Here is a 27,332-nt window from a genome sequence, read left to right on the forward strand (position 1 = left end):
ATTGCTATGCTTTTTTTATTTTGACTTTTTTAAATTTATTTTGGCAATCAAGTTAATAGTTTAAAATTTAGGAAATTAGATTAATCTTTTGAATTTCTTATTATTAGTTATGAATTGATTATTTTTATTTCTCTTTATCATATAGTTATTCATTTATTTATATTAATATCTATATATTAAGAAGACTCAGAAAGTTAGTTAGGACTTTAAAAAAATGTCAAAAATACCTCTAATCTAATTAGATAATCATTATTCATAAAAAATAAAATAAAAAATAGAGTTAAAATTATAATTCAACAAGTTTCAAAAACAATAAACTATAGAAGAAATTTTTTTTTTTTTTCTAAAAATGAGCATACACTCTTTATTTAAATAGAAAAATGATATGTCCACAACATTTTCATAATATTTTTGCAACAAATCTTAAGTGGTAGATTGTTAATGGTTGTTATTATTATGGCAAAAAAGTAATCTTAGTGTTAGGTTCAAATTTGAACCAATAACAACTAGTCACCTATGATTTGTTGTAAAAATATTGTGGACGTAGCATTTTTAAAAATATTGTAAAAATGTTGTGGATGTAGCACCTCTCAAATAGAGAAATCTCACACACGTTTAATAAATGTTTTCCTAAAAATTAGCACACACTAAACCTAGCACTTTACTAATTTTCAAAATCCTAAATTTGAGCTTCTTTAAAAGTACCTTCCCATATAACCTCATTAACAATAGACAAATTCAAATTGGAAAATTATGACATTAAACTCAATAACTTGTGATGAAGCTAGTATCCATTAATATTTTATGAATTACTCCTACTTCCAATTTTTTCTTTCAATCTTGTTTCCCTAAGCTGAAATCCTGCCACTGATTGTGCTTGTCATGAGTCCATCATTGTATAAAGACTAATGCAACATGTTTTGACTTAAAGACGTTAGAGAGGGGGGTGACTTACCTTGACATAAAGACGTAAGAGTGGCTCGCAGTAACACAAAATAGTTGAGTACTTCATTTATGTTGTGTCTATAAGTTCTCGCATGGTTGCATTGCAATTTGCATTACCCTACGCAGCTTAATAGAGTGCTAAACTTAATTATTAGGACATCCATCATGGGGCCTTCGTTTTGTTGCTCCCTGTTGATGCGCTTTCTTTACATACTCCCTTTGTTTTATCTTATACACTCGTCTCCTTCCAAGCAGCCACTATGCCATGATTATGAGAGCTCAGCCTTGTTGCAATTCAAGGAAAGCTTTATCATAAACAACTCTGCTTCCTCTGATCCTGTTGCATTTCCTAGGGTCAGATCTTGGAGACTAGAAGGTGAAAACTGTGATTGTTGCTCATGGGATGGTGTTGACTGTGATGAGGACACAGGTCATGTGATTGGCCTCGACCTTAGTAACAGTTGTCTATATGGTTCAATCAACTCCAACAACACTCTCTTCCGTCTTGTTCACCTACAAAGCCTTAACCTTGCTTACAATCACTTTAACTATTCTCAAATCCCATCCCAGCTAGGCAATTTTTCAAGACTGACATATCTCAATCTCTCTTCTTCTATGTTTTATGTTCAAATCCCATTTGAAATTTCAAAGTTGTCCTAATTGTCATCCTTGGATCAGTGTTGCAATTATGATTTGTCTTCGGGCAAATTCTTCTTGCAATTCAAAGAGTAGAGCCTAGCAGGCCTTGTTGGAAATTTAATCCACTTAGAACAACTTGATCTGAGTGGGGTGAACATATTCTCCATGGTGCCTAACATCTTTGCAAACATGTCTACTTTAAGGTTCCTTTATCTCAATGATGGTGGAATGTGTGGGGAATTTCCAGTAGGCATCTTTAAACTACCAAATATACGAGTTCTTGACATAAAGTTCAATAAAGATCTCTCTGTCCCATGGCCTGACTTTCAATCTTGGAGTAGTCCCCTTGAGTAAATGAGCCTTGCAGGCACGAATTTCTCCAATGAGCTACCGGCTACAATGAGAAACCTTGGCTCCCTGATTGTTTTGGATGTGTCAAGTTGCAACTTATCAGGGTCCATTCCATCTTCAATCGATAATCTCACAAATCTCATTTACCTTAAGCTTTCAAATAATACTTTGGTGGGTAACATCCTAGCTTCAATTGGAAATCTCATCAACATTACATTTCTAGACCTCTATGGTAATCGATTGATTGGTCCAATCCCAGTTGGGCTTGCAAACTTGACAAATTTGACTATCTTTAGCTTAGGCTCCAATGTATTAACTAGTCCAATCCCTTTTGGGTTTGCAAAACTGGCATAGTTGACTATACTTAGCTTGATGGCCAATCGATTAACTGGTCCAATTCCTTTTGGGCTTGCAAACTTGACACAATTAGCTATCCTTAACTTGAACTCCAATCGATTAACTGGTCCAATCCCTTTTAGGCTTGAAAGCATGACACAATTGACTATCCTTAGCTTGGACTCAAATCAATTACATGGTTCAATCCCTTTTGGGCTTGCAAACATGACACGATTGACTATTCTTAGCGTGCGCTCAAATCGATTAATTGGTCCAATCCCTTTTATGCTTGCAAATTTGTCACAATTGACTATCCTTAACTTGGGCTCTAATCGATTAACTGGGCACATCCCTTTTAGTCTTGCAAACCTAACACAACTGAGTTTCCTTAACTTGGGTTCCAATCAATTAGTTGGTCCAGTCCCTTCTGAGCTTGCAAACCTAACAAAATTGACTATCCTTAGCTTGGGCTCGAATCAATTAACTGGTCAAATCCCTTTTGGGCTTGAAAACATGATACAATTGACTATCCTTAGCTTGTGCTACAATGAATTGACTGGTTCAATCCCTTATGAGCTTGCAAACTTGACACAGTTGAATATCCTTAGCTTAGGTTTTAATCAATTGATTGGTCCAATCCCTTTCGGCCTTGTAAACTTGACACAATTGACTATCCTTATGTTGGGCTTCAATCAATTAACTGGTCCAATTCCTTTTGGACTTATGAACCTCACTCAATTAAATATCTTGGTTCTTGAGAGCAATCAGTTTCAAGGCCAGTTTCCAATCTCCATCATTAGCCTAAAGAATCTTCATCTTCTTGATATTTCTGATAATTACCTTAGTGGTATTGTGTCGATTTGCAACACTTCTCTTCGTATCCTTGATGTGTCGAATAATAGATTCTCTAGTTCACTACCCCAATGCTTGCATGATGTCTTCCAAGGAAGTGAAGTGAGGGTGATTCGTTTGAGTGAAAACAGATTCCGAGGATTGTTACCCAGATCATTGGCCAATTGTTCGATGCTAGAGGCCATTGATGTTAGTAATAACCAATTCAAGGACACTTTTCCTTCTTGGTTGGGAAACCTTCCACATTTAAAGGTTCTCATGTTGCGCTCCAATAAATTCCATGGTCAAATGTTTGAGAGTCCTGAAGCCAATTATGAGTTCCCCAACTTGCAAATACTTGATCTCTCATACAATAGTTTTATTGGAAAGTTGCCAATAAATTCATTTGAAAATTGGAATGCCTTAAAATCAGAAAATGAAGACCACTTGACATATATTCATACAGCAATATCTGCATCTGGTGGGACATACTATTGGTCAATGCAAATAACAAACAAAGGCCAAGCTAGAGTTTACGACAAGGTCCAAGAATTTTTTAGAGCCATTGATATGTCAAGTAACAGGTTTGTTGGAGAGATTCCAAAATCTATTGGAGATTTAAAGGGCCTTAATATGCTCAATCTTTCCAATAACATTTTCACTGGGTACATCCCACCATCTCTAGGGAATCTTACAAATCTAGAATCATTAGACCTTTCTCAAAATAGGCTATCAGGGGAGATTCCACAACAGTTAACACAACTTACTTTTCTCGAATGGTTCAATGTTTCTCATAACAATCTCAATGGTTCTATACCACATGGGAAACAATTTGACACATTTGAAAACAGTTCGTTTGGGGGAAATTTAGGTTTGTGTGGGAATCCATTATCAAAGAAATGTTGGAATTCTGATTCTTCACCACCTTTAGCAACAGTTTCTGAAGAAAGTCATGATTCTACTGGGTCTCCCTTTGAATTTGGTTGGAAAATAGTTTTGATTGGGTACGGATTTGGACTGATCGTTGGAGTGATAATTGGCAACATTGTGGCAACAAGAAAGCGGGATTGGTTGATGAAGACCTTTGGAATGAGGCAACGGGTACAAAAAAAGGTGAGAAGAGGGACATAGAAATTGAGCATGCATCTTGAAGATATAAATATACACTTACTTTTATAGTGGTGTTATGCTTATGTCATGTAGCGAACTTACTATATAATAAAACTTGTGCTTAACGCATTATATTTATGATTGCTCTAACTCCATGCTCTTCCCTTTTTTCCTCTTTATATTTTCTATTTCATTTTTTCTCTTTATTCCGTGAACAATCCGTCAATACCTTTTTCCCGTTTATTTTGTACACTTAAAACTTCTTAACCCAACTAACAATGAATTGGGAACACAGTATTATAAGAATATTGGATATTTTAAGCTAATTCTACAATATATCTCAAGATGTCACAATATATATATATATATATATATATATATATATATGTTGGAGTCAATGTTCGCTACAATTGAGTCCAACAAGTCAATAACATATCCTACAATGCTCAAGATTAAAGAAAAATCTTATGGATTAGTTGTGTAAATTAACACTGAAAATTTACAATATTGCTTATTTGATGAAATGCAAATTTTTATAAAACATAGCAAATGCCTAATATAAGAACAGAGCAGGACTCGCCAACTTATAGAAACAGAGTTTACAAAAACAGGAGGGCCATGCCCCAAATCAAAAATACCTGTTACAGCAGAAGTAAGAGGCCAGCAGACGTATTAAACAGTGTTTCCAAGCAATTATAAGCTGGACTATAGAATAGCGTTATGTACTTCATCATATACCCTCAATATGATGGTTTTTCACATCATGATTGTATTAATTGATGAAGGGTTAGAATCCTTTATAAAGAAATATACAATTGTCCAAACTCCAAAGGTTGTGACTCTTATGAAAGGATGCATGCAAACACTTGTCATATTATTTATATATATATATATATATATATATATATATATATATATATATATATATTCAGGTCACTCTAAATTCCCATGTATTACAACAAGTCTATACATTCTAAGCATTTCGAATCTTTATGCATTTTGCGCAAACATGCAATATTATACTTCGAATTAATTCATAATCTTGGGTTTGTGTGCACTTTCAAAATTTTATTATTTCTCTGGCCACTATTTTTGTTTTTGGTTAACACAAGTGGCTAGTTTCTTAATTTCATGTTCCTTTGAATTGAGAGGAGTAGAGTAGAGTATATTAAAATTGGCTCAAAATTAACCTATTTTCAGTTAACTCTACTCTATTCTCCTCCACTCTCTCTCAATCCAAACAAGTCATTTCTTTTTATGTCCCATTCTATTCTTTTGTTATTATTGTGGACACTTTTATTGGAAACATCCTCCCACAACGATCGAATACTAGTCTCAACATTTTAATAAATGCACTGCATCAAAAATATTAATCAATGGCCTCAAAAATGAAAAACAAAATAAAAAATCCCTCAAGTTCTATTCCAAATCTCCAGGACAAGCCAATGTGCATAGAATATATGTTTGATTTAAAATCCTTACCGTTGTGTGGGTGTGTTTATTTCTTAAAAAATAGTTCGATTTAAAATATAAGGCTAGCTAATAAACAATTCATAAAGAGGACGTGTCCCCGATATCCCACTAAACAAGGCCAAAATTGACCTTAATATTTACTACTTTGACTAGACTTTGCTAGTGCCGATTTACCCAACCCGATATCCATCCATATTCCGCCCTCGCATAAATAACTTTTTTTTTTATTTTTAAACTTTTGTTATATATTAAACAATTTCCCGGAAATTCTAATCAATATATATATATATATATATATATATATATATATATATATATATATATAAAAGCAGCAACCTCACGTGAGAGAGTACGAAATTTTGCCAAGTAGCACTCTATATGAAAAGATAATTAATTTTTTTTTTGAAATAAAATACATCATTTTTAATTTATTACACTTATTAGATGCCACATCAGTTATTTAATAACTCAACAGATTTTAATTAGTAATAAATAAGATTAATGGATAAGATAGAGGGATGTTAATCATCAAAAACTCTTTGTTTTCCTTATTCCTCCATCCTAAGGTTTTCTTATGTTTATGCCTACTCTTCCCTTATAACTAAATGCCTACTCTTCCTAAACCACTACATGCCTACTCCTATGCCTATGTTGCTAAATTACCAATTCTATGTTCTATAATTTGCACAAATTGAAATAGCATTTAGGTTATTTAAAAACACATGAAATCATATAAAAATCACCAAATTAGAGTTTAAAATTATAACTAAATTTTAAAAAGAAATTTAGGCACATTTACACAAAAATTCCATGTAACTAAGTCACACTTAGGAATATTGGACCATTTTTCCTTTGTATAAATAGAAGGGTCCCAATGGGATGAGGAGGCTAACAATTTTCTCTTCAAAACATTTGTTGTAGGAACACAAAAGTTTTCCATTATAGACTTTTCACGATTAAAGAACATGAATTGCCAACTAATCAAACTAGAGTTTTTAGTACCTACAGCAATTTCACAACATCGAGAACAAATCCCAGTGTATACAATGTCAAATTTCATAGTCTCCTGTTACATCAAATGAGTGTTTAATTTTTCTCGCAAAGTATTGAATAGTAAAGCTTCTAGGCCTTAGTCTCAATTACAACTCTCAATCATGTTGGACTTGGATGATACCTATCAACAACGTATCATTATGAGATGCAGAAAAAATTTGGAGTGTACACAACGTTTAGTGTGAATGGGAAGAAATTTCATCCAATTCCAATAGATTAGGTTAGTAAGGGACCTATTCCAATTTAATGTTTCTGGAATTTTGTATACAAGTAATAATCAAGGAAACTTCCACCTAAAATAAGTCGGACTTTTGACAAGAGAGAAAATTGATGTCTAGACAAATCAAGCTAAGGCCGACCAAAATGGACCATATTCTTAATTTCTTATCTCTATTTGTTCCATGTACAAGACTTATAGTCAATGTTGGCGTATAAAAGTTGAACATCTTATCTAAAGTCCATCCTCTGAAAGTTTGAGAAAAAATTCATTTAAACTAACACAATATATAAATTATAAAGGAATTAAAGAAAAATTGTCAAAAATAATGAAAATTTAATCTATGCTTAAATTCTTATAAGGATGAACACAATAGTAATATCCTTTATTTTTTTTTAAATAAAGATAAAAAAAAAAATCTATACTTATTTTGTCCGTATGATAAAGTCCTATCACAAAGTTTTTTGAGACTCATGTTGATTAGTGATTAGAAATTATAAAGGAATAATCATGAATATATATATATATATATAAGTAGAGATCTCATGTGGGAGTGCGTGAGGTCTTGCCAAGTAACGCTCTAATTTTACATTTAGCATTATTAACAATGCCTCCGATGGGGTTAGTATTCATTCTCCGATTTTTTCCTCACAAATTAGATCTGTTATACTTGTATGTTTCAAACTTTTACAATTACAGTTGGGTTTGGTTCCAGAAATTAGGGTTAAGGAATTTGAAATTCTGATATGTGACTATTTTATTAGATATTTTTAGTAATGGGTTTGTTTAAATTCGTCTCTTTTGGATGTAAAACATTCAATTTCTTTCTCTTCAGAGATGAAGTGGAATCTTTCTTCAATTTGGAGTCTCTAATTTCCTCAAAGCAAAGGTTCCAATTTTTTTTCCTAATATTCTCCAACTTTACCTCTCTTACATGTTCTGTCATTTGCAAGGAGGATTGAAATTGTGGGATTTTGAAATCTGAAAAAATTTTGTTTATACATTGAAGATTTTAGACGATATTTATTTAAAAGATACTTTTAAGTCATGATTTTGTTATTTTTGATGTTGGGTTTTTCTAGGTTTTGCATGTTTTACATTCTTAAATCTGAAAGAAGGATGTTCTTTGTACAAAATTGATTACTTTGTATGTTATGGTAGAGAATAATTTTCTCAGAGATATACTTATCAAAAAAAGATAATTTTCTCAGAGGTAGTATGATTTATGTTTGGGTATTTGGTTGGATTTAGTCATTTGGGTTAGATTTGGTTTTGATTCAGGTATTTGGGTTAGAAAATTAGAATTTGTTTAGTGAGTATTTGTTTTGGTTTTGGATATTAGGAATTGAATTGGTTTTGGGGCTGTTCTGTAACAAAGTTTACAATCTGCAGAGAGAGAGAGAGAGAGAGAGAATGAGTCTATTAGGCACAGAGAGTGGAGAGAGAGAGAAAAAAAACTGAGAAATCTACCCCCAACTGCGTCAAGCAACAGTCCAGGTCTCTGCCATCATCAAACCCATTCCCTCCACCAGTATCGTCTCTGTTTTTTGGTTTTTTACTTTTTTTTTATTTTTTAATTTGGGGTTAAATCTGATTTAGGCAGGGGTATTTTGATTGGATTGGATTGGATTGCATAGAGTTTTTTGGCTTAGATTTGGTTTTGAATAAGGAATTTGGGTTAAGAATGGTTTTTAATATCCGTTATTTGTCTTGGATTTGGTTTTCCTTTTGGATAATTGGGTTCAATTTGTTCTGAGTATATCTCTACACTTTAAAGCTTTCATTTTATTTATCTTGTTTTAAATTTTTTGTTGAAACATTTTTTCCCTTTACAATTTCGTTTCCCATGTTTCTTTTCTAGCATTGTTATCAAGTTTTTTCAGTATATACTTTTGTGTATTAGATTTTTTTTCCCATATAGTTCACATATCACAATGATTGTGTCAATTTTATTTTTAAATTTTATTACGTTGGTATACACACACTTTGTAATTTAGAATGAGGTTGGCCATATTTGATCAATAGGGCTAAGATTGCAGACTTTGCATCTGAATTGGATTTTCGTTCCTATTTATTGATAAGAGATGAAAACAAATACATATAAGACAGCCCTGAAATCCAAATATAGAGGAAACAAGAAGCTGAAAACAAAAAGAACCAGAAGCTAAATACAGTAGAGAAGTACAGACCAATAGGTACGCGCAGAGAAATTCAGAGCAACAAGTATGCAGATTGCAGAAAATGCAGACCAACAGGTGCAGAGCAATACAGACCGTGATAAATATTTTTAGATGTCAAATATTTGAGCTTGAAGTCCCAATATTTATTTATTTCAAATATTTGTTTAGTGATGTGCTCCACCTGTTTTTTAAAAGAATAGAATCAATAAAATTTGCAGAAATTGTTGTTTCCTTTGAGATATGAGTTTAACAATATGAACAATTTGAAGAAACCTTTACTCTTTCACTATGGAATTGTTGTTTTAAATTTTAACGCGTTATCCTTTCTTATTTATCCATTCATATGCATTTAGTTTCTTGCTCTTTTCATGTTTGATGCATCTTAATTTGTTATAATACTTTGCTATCTTGGAGGGTTAGTCATGTTGTTCAAGTTTTTTCCACTAGAGTCACTAAGTACATTCTCATGTTTGTAAGATTTCAATTTAATTTTTCAAAGTACAGAATTTTAAAAATCTTTCACTGGGTGAATTTCTTTATGCTGCTCAATGACACTTTGTGTTTGTAAGGGCATTCAATTAGTGTAAGGATATGAACATTTTTTAGGTAAAATGGGTTATCCAGATTTAATACTGATCATCTTTGCTTTCTAATTTATAAATGCTGAATTATCAGTTTGAATTGGTACTAAATTCTTTCTAAGTGTGTCAAATAATTTTAACTAACATTGTGATTTTATGTAGCACTTAGAGAACTTGAATACTTTCACACTAAGTATCACCAAAGTACCGACCTATGATTTCATAGTACTTTGGAAAGCTGTGGTTTTACGCAACAACTTGATTTAGCAATTCAAAGGTCATTTTTTCTTATTTTACAGTTGTCTTTTCATATTGAATAGTAAATCTAATTTGTATGAAATTTGACACTCGTGTTAAAAACATAAAAAATATGCAATCCAACAGTTCAATTTTCAAAATATATAATTATGTTAATTTTTTTAGTGGGAGTTGTAGACATTGGTTGTAAGTGAGTTTGTAGTCAAACTTTGTGCTTCTTACTATATTTATTTTAAAATTTTATGAATATTGTGTGAATTTTTTCTTTAGTTAAATATGGATGAATGTATATTGAAGACTGAATTATATAATAGATTGAAGCATGTGATTATCAAAGGCAATTGCAAATATTCTAAACTAATTATTGTTACTATTTTTTTTTTGCTTTATAATTTACATGTATAAATATAACCAGGCTAAAATATTACTTTTACTTTTGTGTGTATAAATATAACCAAACTATCCTAGAATTTTTATCATATCATGTTTATTTTTACTTTGTTTTTCTTATTTATTGGATTTTCCTTGGTCAAGATTGAACTTGCATTATGTAAGCTTTTCTAGGTTTAGGAATATTTTTTACATTGGCTGATGATATTTAATTTATGTTTAGCCGATGAAGAAATTATGAGATTAAATGCAATGTTCTAAAGCACGGTTGTTAACAACTTTGGACCTACAAGATTTAGAGATGAAACAGGAAGTCATTAAGCAAGGAATAAAGTATTTGAAAGATTTTAATGAGTAGATCTTATTTTTTATTTTAATTAATTATTATTTTTGAACAAGTGCATTTCTTTATTTCTATTAATTATATTTATTGTTGTATTATGAGCAAGTCCAAGGATGAGGCTTTAGGCCATATTCTTTTGGAGTAACCTTTGAGTTTCATAATTAGTTGTTTTGTTTTGATTCTAAGCAAAAAGGTGAATTTACCATTTCAGCTTTTTTTCTTATATAAATTGATAGTTTTGTTTGATTGAACTTGGAGCATTTGAAAGTTTTTTTCTTTCTTTTTTTACAATTTTCTTTACTGGGATGTGATATAATTCAAAATTAATGTATATTTCCCTTTTCTCCGTTTTTACTTTTCACTATTTCAGTGCTATATATGTGCTATACTTAATTTTCTATACTGAATTTGCTGTGAAAAATATTATTTGACTTAATTTCGATTCAATTTATTTTGCATTTTTATAATTATTCAATCTTTGCTATGAAGTGTCATAGTCTTTGGGTTTTTTCCCCCATTAATTTACATGTAAGGGTTTGCTGTGGCTTGAGCCACATTGTCTAAGGAAGTTAAAACACTTTAGTTAGAGTTATGTTTTCTTTTGTTTATGTGTATGTATGTATGTTTTATTCTTTGGTAGAGTTATTAATTATTTCCCTTGATGTGCTATATCATAATAGGTTGTTGGTGATTGCATTTTCATCATGATTAGAAGGTGAAGATAGAAATTACCCTTATCAATGATAGAAATTACACTAATACCTTGCTGTGTCTTCGTCATTATCAGAAGATGTAGATAGACTTTTTTTTATTCTTCCCAAACCTCATCTTGCTTGACAAACCTTATATTTATCTATTTGTACCATATATATTTATCTTACATTTTAAATTGATTCTATAATTCATTATAACATTTGTATATGTCTATTGATTTTTTATGTATATAATTTTTATGTTAGGTTGTTCTATACATCTTTTTTAGAGTTGTTATAAAATATTGTTTCTGTAATTAAAATTTAAAAATTTGATGATGGTTTATTTTAACAATCAGTTAAATTATACATGCCCCATAAGAATTTTAATGTATTTTATTGTCTTCTAATAAGTAAAATGACCCCGCGCATTGCGCGGGTTAAACGCTAGTATATATAAAAGCAGAGACCTCATCTGAGAAAGCACGAAGTTTTGCCAAATGGCACTCTATTTGAAAAGATAATTGAATTTTTTTTGAAATAAAATACTTCATTTTTAATTAATTACACTTATTAGATGCAACATCAGTTATTTACTAACTCAACTGATTTTAATTAGTAATAAATAAGACTAATGAATAAGATAGAGGGATGTTAATCATCAAAAACTCTTTATTTTCCTTATTCCTCCATCCTAAGGTTTTCTTAAATTTATGCCTACTCCTCTTCCCTTATAACTAAATGCCTACTCTTCCTAAACCACTACATGCCTTCTCCTGTACCTATGTTGCTAAATTACCGATTCTATGTTCTATAATTTGCACAAACTGAAATAGCATTTAGATTGTTTAAAAACACATGAAATCATATAAAAATCACCAAATTAGAGTTTAAAATTATAACTAAATTTTTAAAAGAAATTTAGGCACATTTGCACAAAAATTCCATGTAACTAAGTCACACTTAGGAATATTGGAGCATTTTTCCTTTGTATAAATAGAAGGGTCCCAATGGGATGAGGGGGCTAACAATTTTCTCTCCAAAACATTTGTTGTAGGAACGTAAAAGCTTTCCATTGTAAACTTTTCACGATTAAAGAACATGAATTGCCAACTAATCAAACTAAAGTTTTTAGAACCTACAGCAATTTCACAACATCAAAAACAAACCCTAGTGTATACAATGTCAAATTTCATAGTCTCCTGTTACATCAAATGAGTGTTTAATTTTTCTCGCAAAGTATTGAATAGTAAAGCTTCTGGGCCATAGTCTCAATTACAACTCTCAATCATGTTGGACTTGGATGATACCTGTGAACAACATATCATTATGAGATGCAGAGAAAATTTGGAGTGTACACAACGTTTAGTATGAATGAGAAGAAATTTCATCCAATTCCAATTGGTTAGGTTAGTAAGGGACCTATTCTAATTTAATGTTTCTGGAATTTTGTATACAAGTAATAATCAAGGAAAATTGATGTCTAGACAAATCAAGCTAAGGCTAACCAAAATGGACCATATTCTTAATTTCTTATCTCTATTTGTTCCATGTACAAAACTTATAATCAATGCTTGGCATATAAAAGTTGAACATCTTATCTAAAGTCCATCCTTTGAAAGCTTGAGAAAAAATTCATTAAAACTAACACAATATATAAATTATAAAGAAATCAAAGAAAAATTGTTCCACTGCAGAGGCTGAATACATCGCTGCCGGTAGCTGTTCCACGCAACTTCTATGGGTGCAAAAACTCCTCCTTGATTATGGTATTCGTCAAGAGCATCTTACCATCTACTATGACAATACTAGCGCCATCAACATCTCTAAGAACCCGGTTCAACATTCTAAAACTAAACACGTAGAGATTCGACATCACTTCAATTAGAAGCTTGTCGAAGATGGTACTCTCACTCTTGAGTTCATTCATACTGATGATTAGAAGGGCTGATTTGTTCACCAAACCTCTTGATAGAAAACAGTTTGAATTCTTTCCCAAAAACATTGGTCTTATCTCCATGGATTGATCTTTTCTTCTCCTCCTCCTTCCTCATGCATTTGCATCTATTTTTATGCTTTACTTTGTATAACATGTTTTTGGTTGTTTGTTTTCAGTTTTGCTTTTTTTTTTTCATAAAAATTTAAAAAAAAAATTTGAAAAATCAAAAAAATACAAAAACAATATGTGTTTTGTGTACATTGGTACTTGTGTACCTTGGATGGTCATTAAAACAAAGTTTTCTAAACTTTGTATCTCTTGTCACTTAAATGAGCATCTCTATGCACAACTAAGCAAGTGAGCTTTATGGCTCGTATTTGTGATGAGTAAGATTAAGTAATCTCTTATACTTAACACTCGTATCACTCTTTTTGATGAGAAGGACTAGAAAATCGTAAGAGAAAGGCATAAATAACCATCTCACCACTATTACCCGCCAATCATGAAATGACATATGTATGCTTCGGCATAACAAAAGTGCAATGTCAAAAGCTTAACATCATTGGGTATTTCTTTTCTCTCTCTTATTTGCCCATGCATGGTTTACTTAAAAGAAAAATATGCAAAGAAAAATAAAAGCAAAAAGAATCAAAATGCTTTATATATGATTGCAAGCGTGTCTTCTAAGAGATGTGAGAGTTATAGGATGTACCTCGAAGGTGATAGTCCCATCAAGCCGTTATGATTGTGTGTGAGTTAAAGTGATTCTCTCATATTTCTAATCGTCATAACATGAAGACACTTATGCAATCTTGCGATGTTTTTCACACATAACGCACAATATTTTTTGCTATTTTTGATACATGTGCAAGTACAAGGAATACATGTGTTAATGTATGCTCACTAAACTATCTTGACTTGTTTTTTAAATATAAAATTGGTTAGACTTGTTTTGTGTGTGTGTGTGTGTGTGTGTGTGTGTGTGTGTGTGTGTGTGTGTGTTTTGGATCTATATGCTTAACATTTTTTGTGTTGAGAGATGATTTTGAAAGCTTAAAATGTTTTTTGGATCTTTAGTTGAGTAGCATGCTTGATTGCATTTATATCTGTCTTTTTCTCTTCTTTGAAAAATTGTTTTTGAGCATTTCGACAGCTGCTGGATACCTCTCGACAGCTAGGCTATCTATCAAGCCTCTTGATCTTCCTTTCTCGATAGTTGTTATTGCAATTTTGATCCATCGAGGGTTTTGAGAATTTGTCTCGATAGCTTCTCGGCAGCTTCTCGATCTATCGAGAAAGTTTCTATCTCGTCGATAGTTGCTAGATAGTTTCTTGATCCATCAAGGTCACTTTGCTGTAGACACCTCTCGATAGCTTCTCGATAGCTCCATCTGTTGAAAATTAAATCTCGACACCTCTCAATACCTTTCAATCCATTGAGAATCGTGGTTTTCTATATATAGCTTCAATGAAAATTTCATTCATTTTCTCGATCTCTCTTGATTCTTTCTGACTCCTCACCTCCCCAAACACCCTTCTCTCACTCTAAACCTCTTCCTCACTCAATCTTCGGCCTCAAGGGTGAACTCTTCCTCTGGTATGATCTTCTTTCTCTCATTTATCATGCATTTCATCTTTTGTGACCTAACTATTGGGGTTTTTGAAAGATTTTGGGGTTTCTCAAAATCAATGAGGTTTTTGCAAAATTTTTGGGTTGGGTTTTGTTTCAATGATCTTAAATGTTCATGCATTGCATCACATTTGCATTTTCACAATGGTTCATGTATTATAGATGTGTGTTTAATATGTTGAAATCATGTATGCTGGTAGGATTGGATTGGGCTGAGCCCATGGTGTTTTTACTGTTACATGTCACATGCTCATGCATTTTTCATGCATACGTACCTTCTATTCTCTATCTGTTGATATTAATCTGTGCTTGGTACTTTTCTATTTGTCTCTCTTTCTCTTTCTTTGAATAGCTTGCTCTATGGCACCTAAGCGTAGACGGAATCCTCTTCGTTCTGAGGTAGCTTCTTCTTCTCCCTCTACTGATCCTACACCCTCTCACATTCGGTTCCTTGATGAGAAGGCCCGTACATACTTTTTGGAGAATTTTTCCCAATGCGGCATTCATTCGGAATGCCAAGTCGTTATATTGGAATTTTTCGATACTGACCTTCCCACTGTCATCTACCGTAGGAGTTGGGAGTCACTATGTGACATCCCAGTCATTTGTCCCTTCATGATCATATATGAGTTTTACTCCATATGCACGGATTCGACTATTTTGTACCTCATTTTATCACTAGTGTTCGAGGTACATGCATTGTAGTCACTCCGGGTCTTATATTTGAGGTGCTACACGTTCCGAAGGTAGCGCATCCTGACTATCCTGTTTGTGATCGTCTTAAGACTATGTCTAAAGACGAACTCATGTCCCGATTCTATAGGACATCATCATCTTGGGGTGAGCATCAAAACACCTCTTGCTTGGCCTTTACTAAAAGTTTGAGGTTTCTGAATATGGTGATGACATTTACCTTACATCCCTTGTCTCACTATAATTCTATTACTGAGCCTCGTGCTCGATTTTTGTTATCCCTATTTGAGGGACTCACTATTGATTTTCCCTCTCATTTCATACTATCCCTTATAGATGTCTATAAGGATACAACAACCCATGATGCGCTCATTTTTCCTTTTGCTATCATGCAAATTCTTCGTCATGTGTCTGTCTCCTATCCCAAGTTTCCTCAGTTCTCCATGATGTGTGCCATAGACATTGCTACCGTTAGATGGAGCGAGGCCCAACTTTGACCAAAGTGGCCATGGACTGGGACGATGACTCCTCCAGCTTCTTCCGCTCCATCTACATCTGCTCCTTCTTCTTTTGCGGGTGGTGTAACCCTCGAGGCTGTCATGGCGTAGCATCAGCACATGGATGCTCGCCTTGATACTCTCACTACTCAGATGTATCAGGTGAACACCCATGTCGGTCGTATTGCTAGACAACAGGCTCGCCTTGGTGACTTCATCGTGTCTCCCTTTCCTTCTCTAGAGGCTTCTGAGAATGAGGACGATGGTGGTGACCCTAGTGGTGCTATTGATGGAGATGAGGCTTCTAGCTCTTTTAGTCATGATGGGATGACTGCTTCTCAGTGACTTACCCTTTGTCATTCGTGACAAAAAAGGGAAGTAGTTTTGGGTATGAGAGTAGTCATGTATTTAGAGAGAGACTTAGTTATAGGAAATATTTTTGTTAGGGGGAATTTTATTTATTTATTATTACGAGGGATGTAGTAAGGACTTATTGTATCTTTTCTTTTCTATCTTTTCTTTTCTATCTTTTTTAGATACATTGTTCTTACTTTGTGAAAGCAAATCTTGTATTCATTTTGATATATATATTGAGGTTGTTATTACATTCTTTCACCTTTCTCTTCATGTGTTGTTTCTTTTCTCTCTTTATTCACATGCTTCTTATTTATTGTATGCAATCTTTTATTTTTGTTTCACACTAAGATGCCGTAATGAGTTTTGTTTAAAGTGTTTCAGAAATACAAGTTGTTTAAATCTTTCTTGCCATGAACTCTCTTCTTGCAAAGTTTTTCAAGAGTTTGTGTTATGATAGATTTTATTGTATTCAACAAGTGAGTATGAGTTAAGTGATTTATGACTTCTCTCATATGTTCATTTGTTTGTTGTGGTTTTGTCATAAATTACCAAAGGGGGAGATTGTTAGGACATATGTGAATCATGTTAGGAGCATATGTCATTTAGAATTAACTAATCCTTTGACAAAACACACTTTATTTGTAATTGGGTAGATCTAGGATGTGTTTAATACTTCAAGGAACAAGAGTTCAAGTACAAGTATTAAAGCCATGCAAATCTGTCCAAGAATTAAGTGAAAAAGTGCTGGATTTTAAAGTTTGATAGCTAGCTCGACAAATAGCATCTATCAAGGTTTAAAAGGCAGTTTAGCCCGATGCTCGACAGTTGCTCGATAGATAACCTATCTATCAAGATTTATGAAAATCAGTTTTTCATATCTGATTTCACACCAATCCATGTATATTTTTTTAGGCTTTCTTTTCTTACAACCCTAAACATACATAAGGAATATTTTAAGGACCGTCAAGCTGATACAACTTACTGAAAAAGTTTTTCACAAGCATATTGTGACCGGAGACACATGCCCTAGTTCATCGTCCTTTTGAAGCTGTTGCGTTTGTACGTCGTAGGGTTTTGTAACCAATAAGTTTCGTGATCTTCATCATATAATGAACTGAAGAACTTTGCAGCCAACATCCTTCTCAAGTTGGTGGTTAGTCACGTATATGGATTCATGCATCAATAGGTTAGTCACGTACTGGGAGCCTTGCATTGAAAATGAAAGATTGTCACTACAGAACAAATTCAATTATGTATTGGAGTAAGGGTTCAACTGTAGGTTGGTATAAGGTACTGGGATTCTTTTACTTTTAACCGCTTGTTGTGATAATAATGAATTCTCGTGAGTGATGACCATAAAATCACCCAGTGGGGTTTTTGCCTTGAAGATTTTCTCCATTCATAAACAAATTACTGTATCAACTTTATTTTCCGCTGCATATTAATTTAGTTAGCGATTTGTTTGTGCTACCACGCATATTGCATATTAATTGGATTAATTAATTAACTTGGCTGAATTAATTGGTTAATTCAACACAAGGGATCAATACATTCTTGGCTTATCAATTAAAGGAAGAATTAGGATTTTGTTAGCATTTGGGAAAGCCATGGGCAGAGGAAATGGACCAGATGAGGTTTTTTTATCATACCAAATTTATCATTTTTGGGTATTTATATCAATTTCACTTGATTGGGTTTGACTTTTATTGGATTAGTTAAAAAATTTGTTCAGCCAATTCTAAAATCTAAATTTTCAAGGGGGCTAGTGATAAATTTTGGTTTAATTTGTGTTTTTTTTACTAGTGTTGAAGGAGAAAAAAAAAACTTTTATGAATTCTTAGTGTAAAACTTAGATACAATTCTTTAAGTGTAGTACATTAAATTCTCCAATTAATAAGTGAAATTTTTGTGTAGAAAATGGAATTCGATGTTTTGGTTGTTTGTTATTGTTGCTAATCTATCACATTTGTTTTCTATTCAAATAATTAAGAATGAAATTTTGATGTTTGTCACATCTATGTGTAAATCAACAAGGGCTGGAAAACTTGCATCCTTAGCTGCAATTGTATTTGTCTTTTTTAGATCCATATTTTGTGCAATTTTATTTTTCTTAAATCAACGATTTCATTCTAATACTTAATCAGATTATTTGACTCATAAAAATAATTTATTGGCCATTTAATTTTTCTATTTTGGTGTTTCAACTTAGCTTGAAGCTATAAGAAATTAAGTTTAATTTCAAAGATATTATAAGCTTATAATATCTTTGAAATTTTTTTTTTTTTTTTTTTTTTCCTTTTTCTCTATGTGGGATTTGAACATTGTATTTCTTTTTCTCTATAGAATAATACTATTACTTAAAAAAAAAAAAAAAATTCAATTCAAAATAGTGTTTTAAGTTTTTTCATTATGACACATGAAACAGAAAGTCCTATATATCATCCGTTAATTCGATGGAATAGTTCATCATATCATTTTGTAAGAAAAAGGATGCATAAGTTTTTCTCTTTGTACTATATGTCAAATTGATTCCGTATATATGCTTATTACTGAATTTTGGCATCTAGAATCTAGCGGATGATCCTTCCCCTCAAAATCTCAGGCCCCATCATCAAGACGCAGCAAGTGATCAAACTCAAATTAAACTCGATCGGAAAACAAAATAACTACCTCATCGAAATGAAGAAGCAGCCAAAATCTGAGTATGGACCATGCTCATGATAGCGTAGCGTTTTTGTTTCTAATTTCTAATCATGTAGTCATTGTATTGTTTCTTTCTTTTTGCCCTAACGTACTGGGAATACTAGGATGCCTTCATAACCCGTGCCGCATGCTATACGTTAACATATACTATTGTCCTTTTCTTGCTTTTCCGTGAATGAAACTTTTTTTCCTTAAAAAATAATTATTCACTAGTGGAGATGCACGGGATTCATGGAAAACAACAGTACAGTTATCTATTATTGTATAAGATAATATAATCCAAACTTTTCTCAAGACTTACCATTACCAATCAAAAGATACAGCTGAATAAAGAAGATCAAGCATCACATCAAATCTTAGCTATTTCAAATATTTTAAAAAGATATTTCAAATATTTTAAAAAGATATGGTCAGGTTAATGAATGACCAGCAATTGATTTTGTTATATATGAAGAATAAAACTTTATAATGTTTGTAAATTATAGTTAACTCAACTGATAAAATTTCTATTAAGAAGTGACAGAAGGTCTTTTGCATAGAAAATTTGTCTTTCCTATTATTTCCCCAACATTAATTGGTATTTCTATTATCTACCTAGGAATAAGTCTAGTGCCACAACTTATGCCACAAGTATTAATCGGTCTTTCCTATCATCTCCCCAACTCAACATTAATTATGATCGCCCCAACATTAATTGTGTTTCCTATTATCTCCCCTAACCCAACATTAATATTGCGGTTTTTCCTAGATATTTTGTTCTCTTGGTAATCAGGTTTACGGTCCCTTTATATAGGCCTAGCTACCAGTCAACAACTAACTGTAAAATAGAAAGCAATTTTTGGGTTGAGTTTTATAAAATATTTGAGAGAAATTCCCTATTCCTTTGCCTACAAATCTAGTGATTTAGCTGACGCCTGACGAAGTCGTTCTTAAGATCGTGGATATATTTTATAATTGGTTTATGTGCACTAAATTCATAATCTAGGGTTTGTGTGCACTTTCGAAATTTGGTTATTTCTTTTTCTACTAACAAATAATTTTTCTTGTTGCAATTTATTCATTAATTTCCTCGTTATTTCCCATCTTTGCCACTTCCTTTTCATATAAATCATATGTGCACATTCATCAAATACTTGTCCCACCATTTTGGTCAACATGCTATATATTTTTGAGTCATGTTAATAAGTGTCCTACAATTGTTAATAAACTATTTTAAGAAATTTTTTACACAATTTTCATAGAAAATATAAAAAACTGTAAATATATATATATATATATTAATTAATTGTTTTATTATTTTCTCATAAAATGTTTCTAAAAATAATTTCTAAACCAATATTTTTCTTTTCCCTAAATTTTTAGTTTTGGATCAAAATTATTCATCATGGTCTCAATAATGATAAGATAACAAAAGATCCCTCAAAATGATAGGTTAATGTAAATAGAATCCATGTTCCAAGTGCGATTTAAGATAAAAGCCTAGCTAATAAACAATACTTAATTAAATAAGACATCTCCCTAATCTTCCCTCTAAACAAGACCATAATTGGTCTTTAATAGGGTTAAGACCTTAGAATTGGACGGTTTTGGGTGCCTAACATCTTCCCAAGACCGTACCTTAACTCCGAACTCATATTTTTGGTAATAAAATCAATGGTACTTCTCGAAAGGACACTATATATATAGTTTCTAGACCACGCAAAAATTAGGTGGCGACTCCAACATTCTGTTGTGCCCACAAGACCGTGGTTATATTTTTCTCAAAAAAAAAAAGAAAAAAGATCGTGGATATATTTTATAATTGGTTTATGTGCACTAAATTCATAATCTAGGGTTTGTGTGCACTTTTCAAATTTGATTATTTCTTTTTCTACTGACAAATTAATAACTTTTTTGTCGACAATTTATTCATTAATTTCCCATCTTTGCCACTTCCTTTTCATATAAATCATATGATGGTCAATATACTTTTATTATAAAAATCATCCCACATTCATTGAATACTTGTCCCACCATTTTGATCAACACGCTATAAATTTTTGGGTCATATTAACAAGTAATTTTAAGGCAATTGTTAATAAATCATTTTAAGAAAGTTTTGACACTATTTTTATAGAATCCATAAAAAATATTAATTCATTTATTATATTTTATAAAATATTTTAAAAATAGTTCACAAATCAATGTCTTTAAAGCATTTGTTAACATTTCCCTAAACTTTTAGCTTTGGATCAAAATTATTCATCAATGGTCTCAAAAATGATAAGACAACAAAAGATCCCTCAAAACGATAGGCTAATAATGTACACAGAATCCATGTTCCAAGCTCGATTTAAAATAAAAGCTAAGCTAATAATACACAATACTTAAACAAGACATATCTCCCCTAATCTTCCCACTAAACAAGACCATAATTGGACTTAATACTTAGTGCTTTGACTATACTTAGCTAGTGCTAATTTTCCCCCGTCAATTAGAAAGTCTCCATACCGTACCTGTTGAAGTCTAACTATCTTTCTCACTCTCTCAATCTAAAATGGATGAGAATATTATTGAAAGTGAAAAATGAGTCTTAATGTTACAATGAGGTAGGTACGCACACCGTCAAACACAGCATTCTAACTGAAAGGGAAGAAACCAATTAACATACTAATATAGCCGTAATGGTAACGCTTGAAGTAAATCTTGTCTTCAATGCACAATTTCAGTTGTTTTGTGTATGCTTGTGTGAAACTGTGAAAGTGTTATTAACACTGCTTTATTTATTTATTCTATATATAGCAAAAGACGCAAAAACCTAATACAAATCAATGCAAATTAACCATGTAATAACAACAGTAAAACCAAAGGTGTTCATAGTGTCATGGTCCAAGAGTCTTGTTCTGCGCCACTAGGGGGGATGCAAAGGTTTTATTAGTCGAGCAATTTCTTTCCTCTATTAAATAATAAATATGCGGTATATAGAAGATTTAACCAAAAGAAACATCTTGTTCAGCCTGTTGCATTTCTCATGGATATCTCAACTCTCTTCTTTCTTCTATGTCTGCTGCTAGCTCTTTCTTCATCTGCTTCATCTAAAACATTTGACACTCTCATAGGTACATCTCTGTCTGTTGAGAAACCAAGTGACAAGTTGGTTTCAGCAAATGGTGAATTCTCTGCAGGGTTTTACCCTGTTGGTGATAATGCTTTCTGCTTTGCCATATGGATGACAAAACCCTCTGTTCCCACAGTTGTTTGGATAGCAAACCGAGATGATCCTGTTGATGAAAAAGGTTCAAAGCTTTCAGTTTTGAAAGATGGCAAGCTTCACCTAACCGATTCAACTGGCAGTGTCGTTTGGAAAACTAAAACAGAAGCCTTGACCACATCAGAGGCCTCCAATTTGCAACTACAGCTAATGAACACAGGCAATCTTGTGCTTTATAATATCTCAAGTGTTGCTATCTGGCAAAGCTTTGATTCATCTACAGATACACTTCTTCCTCAACAACTACTAACCTTTGGTACAAGCCTGATCTCAAATAGAGGCCAAGGTGTCCATTCTTCTGGCTACTATAAGCTCTTTTTCGATGAAGATAATGCGCTCCACCTGCTTTTCCAAGGTCCCAAACTTTCAAGTCTATACTGGCCAGATCCATCCCTTGAAGACATTTCAGATGCTGGGATTTCTATCTACAATACTAGTAGAGCTGCACTACTAAATGACTCAGGCTATTTCTGGTCATCTGACTTTTTAGAATTCTATGCAACAGATTTTGGTACAGTTACTCAGAGACGATTAACGCTTGATCCTGATGGCAACCTTCGATTATACAGCCTGCATGAGATGAATGGGAGTTGGGATTGGGTTGTAACATGGCAAGCCATCTCTGATCCATGCAGGATTCATGGCATCTGTGGACCTAATGGTGTGTGTACTTATGATCATGTCTCTGGCAGAAGATGCTTTTGCTTGCAAGGCTTCAAGATGAAAGATCATACTGATTGGTCCTCTGGGTGCGAACCAGAATTTAGTATCTCTTGCGACCATGGAGATGAGTCTACTTTTGTCCAGCTTGCTCATGTTGAATACTATGGCTCAGATATCGACTTCTTACAGAATTTTACCTTCCAGGATTGTCAACAAGAATGCCTATATAGGTGCAATTGCAAAGGGTTTCAATATAGATTTAGCATGGAAGATGGTGGCTATAACTGTTACCCCAAGTCTCGGCTACTAAATGGACGCCGTTCACCAAATTTTGATGGAGATCTTTATTTGAGAATACCCAAAGCTGGTATTTCCAATCACAAGATGCCTGATGAAGAATTTAGATTGCAGTGTTCAAGCATTGCCTCTAAGCAAGAAAGAAGCACATATGAAAATAAGACGGTAAAGCTTTTGCTTTGGTTCGCCACAGCAGTGGGAGGTGTGGAGGTGAGTTGTATTGTCCTGGTCTGGTTTTTTTTGTTAAAAACTAGTAAACGTCCAGACTCCACTGCACAAGGATACCTAGGCCTAACAGCTAAATTCAAACGATTCACCTTTAATGAGCTAAGAAAGGCAACGCGAGGATTCAAAGAAGTGATTGGACAAGGAGCAGGAGGGATAGTATACAAAGGTGTATTGTCTGATCAACGAGTCGCAGCAATCAAGCGACTCAACGAAGCTAACCAAGGAGAAGCAGAGTTCCTTGCAGAAGTAAACACCATTGGGATGTTGAACCACATGTACTTGATAGAGATGTGGGGATATTGTGTAGAGGGAAAGCATAAGCTCTTGGTGTATGAATACATGGAGCATGGATCTTTAGCTGAAAATCTTAGTTCTAATTCACTTGATTGGAATAAAAGGTTTGAAATTGCAGTGGGTGCTGCTAAAGGCCTAGCTTATCTGCATGAAGAATGCTTAGAGTGGGTTTTACATTGTGATGTAAAGCCTCAGAATATACTCTTAAATGCTGACTATGATCCAAAAGTAGCAGATTTTGGTTTGTCTAAACTACAAAGTAGAAGTAAGATTGATCATTCAAGCTTCTCTAGGATGAGAGGAACTAGAGGTTATATGGCTCCTGAGTGGGTCTACAATCTTCCCATCACTTCTAAAGTTGATGTGTACAGTTATGGAGTTGTGTTGTTGGAAATGGTAACTAGAAAGAGCCCAAATGCCATGCATACTGCGGACAACGGAGAAGTAAGAGAGCATAAAAGGTTGGTCATGTTGGTAAGGGAGAGTGTTAACATTGGAACAACTACAAAGAAGTCATGGATTGAAGAAATTATAGATCCCATGTTGACTGACAATTATGACAAGGCTAAGATGGAACTTCTAGTCAAAGTGGCTTTGCAATGTGTTGCAGAAGATAAGGATGAAAGACCCACCATGACTCAGGTGGTAGAGATGCTTATGAGCCATGAAGATTAAGGTTGTTGGGAAAGTAGTTTAGAAATTTTATGTACTATAAAATACTGCTAACCTTTTCATTATGTTCTTCTTTTCTTTTCTTTTTTTCTTTTTTTTTTCTTTTTTTTAGTGAAGAAAAGAGGTAAGTGGACTGTAATAAAGGGATTTATCTATCCTTCCTCATTCCTCATTGCACTATAGATTTTTCTATACCAGCTGATACACTTGAAAAATGATATTGAAGGGGATAAGACTGGGCCCTCTAAAGCCCAAGCGTAGCATGGCCTAGAGTATCTTTTAGGCTAAGCCCATCAAGCCTTGAGAAAGTTTCCAAGGTTCGTGTCCAACCAATGAGATGCTCGATCCAAAACCCCATTTGCGACCCGAAGATGGGTTAAAGCTTACAATTATGACAAAAAAGTTATACATTTCTTAATTAAGTAATGATCAACTGATAAATTTATATTAAGTATATTAATAAATTAAATTTTTAAAAAATGATAAATTTCTAAGTGTATTAAAATTATTAAGTTTATTATATATGTAATAAATTTATTTAATCCTGAAATATCTCACTCGTTCATTTCGTTAATTATAAGTGACGTAATGGTATCAACATACTTTCTTTCTTTCTTTTTCTTTTTTTTTTTTTTTTTTTGATAAGGTATCAAGTATCAACATACCCTTTTTTTTTTTTATAGGAATCAACATACCTTTTTATTTCTTTGTTTTGGGTGTCAAAGTTTGCTACAATAATATATTCCTTAATGTTGACTATCAACCAAAAGTAGCCGATTTTGGTTTATCTAAACTACAAAGTAGAAGTAAGATTGATCATTCAAACTTCTCGAGGATGAGAGGAACTAGAGGTTATATGGCTCCAGAGTGGGTCTATAATCTTCCCATCACTTCTAAAGTGGATGTGTACAGCTATGAAATTGTGCTGTTGGAAATTGTAACTGAAAAGAGCCCAAATGCCATGCATACCTCGTACAATGGAGAAATAAGGGAGCATAAAAGGTTGCTCATGTTGGTAAGGGAGAATGTTAACATTGGAACTTCAGAGAAGTCATGGATTGAAGAAATTATAGATCCCATGCTGACTGACAATTGTGACAAGGCTAAGATGGAACTTTTAGTCAAAGTGGCTTTGCAATGTGTTGCAGAAGATAAAGATGAAAGACCCACCATGACTCAGGTGGTAGAGATGCTTATGAGCCATGAAGAATAAAGTTGTTGGGAATTAAACTAGTTTAGAAATTTTATGTACTACTTTACTTCTAACTTTTTTCAAGGTGTTCTTCTTCTTCTTCTTCCATTTTTTTCTTTATTTTGTTTTTTTGTGAAAAATATATGTGAGTGGACTGTAATAAATTTATTCAATATTTTATCCATACTTCCTCAATCCTCATTGCACTACAGATGTTTTTTTATACACTTTTACACTTGAAAAGTGATATTCGAGGGGATAAGACTGGGCCCTTTAAAGCCCAAGCCTATAGCATGGGCTTAGAGGATCTTTTTAGTCTAAGTCCATCAAGGCCTGCGAAAGCTCCCAAGCTTCATGTCCAACCAATGAGATGCTCGGTCCAAAGCCCCATATGTGACCCAAAGATGGGTTACAGCTTAGAATTATGAGAAAATTTTTATACATTTCTTAATAAAGTAGTGAGTAGTGAGTAGTGAGTAGTGAGTAGTGAGCAGTGAACAATTGATAAATTTATAAGTATATTAATAAATTGAAAAAAAGAGTGATGTATATTTCTGATGAATTTATTTAATCTTAAAATATTTTACTCATTCATTTTTTTTTTTTTTGAGAAATCATTCATTTAGTTAATTATGAGTGACGTATGGTATCAAAATACCTTTTATTTCTTTGTTTTGGGTGTCAAAGTTTGCTACAATAAAGTGCAATAGCATATCCTATGATACAAATAAATAATGCCCGATAAAATGAACCACAAAGTTCTTTTACGGTTAACAAATATCAGTCCTATACATATTTAAAATAAAATAAAAATACCAGTCTTATATCCCATAATAAATAAATAAGTCCTATACTGTGTAATGCATGAACACTATAATCTCTATTTTCCATTGTTTACTGTTTAGTATGAAGAAAAGGAATAACTATTCCATTGAAATCATCATTCGGTATTTTGTTGCATATTTATTATCAAAAGGTTCTGTTAGAGATATATTAGACATATTAGCCCAATGCAATAAGCCCAAACTCAGTCTTGCTTGTACTAGTAGTCTAGGGTTTAGTCGCTTATATATACTCATGTTATGGTTCATTGTTACACAAGTTATTGTACTACACTCTTATACAATAAAGATGTAGCCCTTAAGGGATTCCTTGTGGAAGTAGGCCGACAAGGCTGAACCATGTAATTCTCGTGTTCTCAGTGTTCCTATTCTATGCTTCCCCTTCCGCATCCACTCTAGCATATACAACATTGTATAACACATTCTGTTGCTAAAAATATATTTAACATGGTATCAGAGCCAAACTTCGTTCTTGGCATTAAACAAACATCTCTACACAGGAAAAAAAGATTCCCACACGCGTAACATAAATCCACAACAATGCCCACGCCTTCTTTCAGATCTGGGTCTATAGCATCACGTAGCTCCCACGAAAACTCCGTCACTGCTTTGCTGTCTCTGATTTTCAAGCAAGCCGTGCCACTCACCTTTCAGATTTGTGCAAATCAAGCCATCG

The 27,332-nt window shown here is 33.0% G+C and overlaps 2 protein-coding genes and 1 pseudogene across 2 annotated transcripts; all 3 read left to right on the forward strand.

Moving 5' to 3' along the window:
• Positions 1 to 1,110: 1,110 nt before the first annotated feature.
• On the forward strand, positions 1,111 to 4,233 carry LOC142627850 (receptor-like protein Cf-9; annotated as a pseudogene).
• A 17,986-nt stretch (positions 4,234 to 22,219) lies between these two features.
• Positions 22,220 to 24,625, forward strand: LOC142629995 (putative receptor protein kinase ZmPK1). Its single transcript, XM_075804052.1, has one exon. The coding sequence runs from the start codon at positions 22,229 to 22,231 to the stop codon at positions 24,623 to 24,625; it is 2,397 nt and encodes a 798-aa protein (XP_075660167.1). The 5' UTR covers positions 22,220 to 22,228.
• A 368-nt stretch (positions 24,626 to 24,993) lies between these two features.
• On the forward strand, positions 24,994 to 25,840 carry LOC142627852 (putative receptor protein kinase ZmPK1). Its single transcript, XM_075801740.1, has 2 exons — positions 24,994 to 24,997; positions 25,348 to 25,840. Exons 1-2 carry the CDS (start codon positions 24,994 to 24,996, stop codon positions 25,833 to 25,835), a joined length of 492 nt encoding a protein of 163 aa, XP_075657855.1. The 3' UTR covers positions 25,836 to 25,840.
• Positions 25,841 to 27,332: the final 1,492 nt, after the last annotated feature.

Source organism: Castanea sativa, chromosome 3 (assembly GCF_040712315.1).
Source record: "Castanea sativa cultivar Marrone di Chiusa Pesio chromosome 3, ASM4071231v1".
Classification (NCBI taxonomy): domain Eukaryota; kingdom Viridiplantae; phylum Streptophyta; class Magnoliopsida; order Fagales; family Fagaceae; genus Castanea; species Castanea sativa.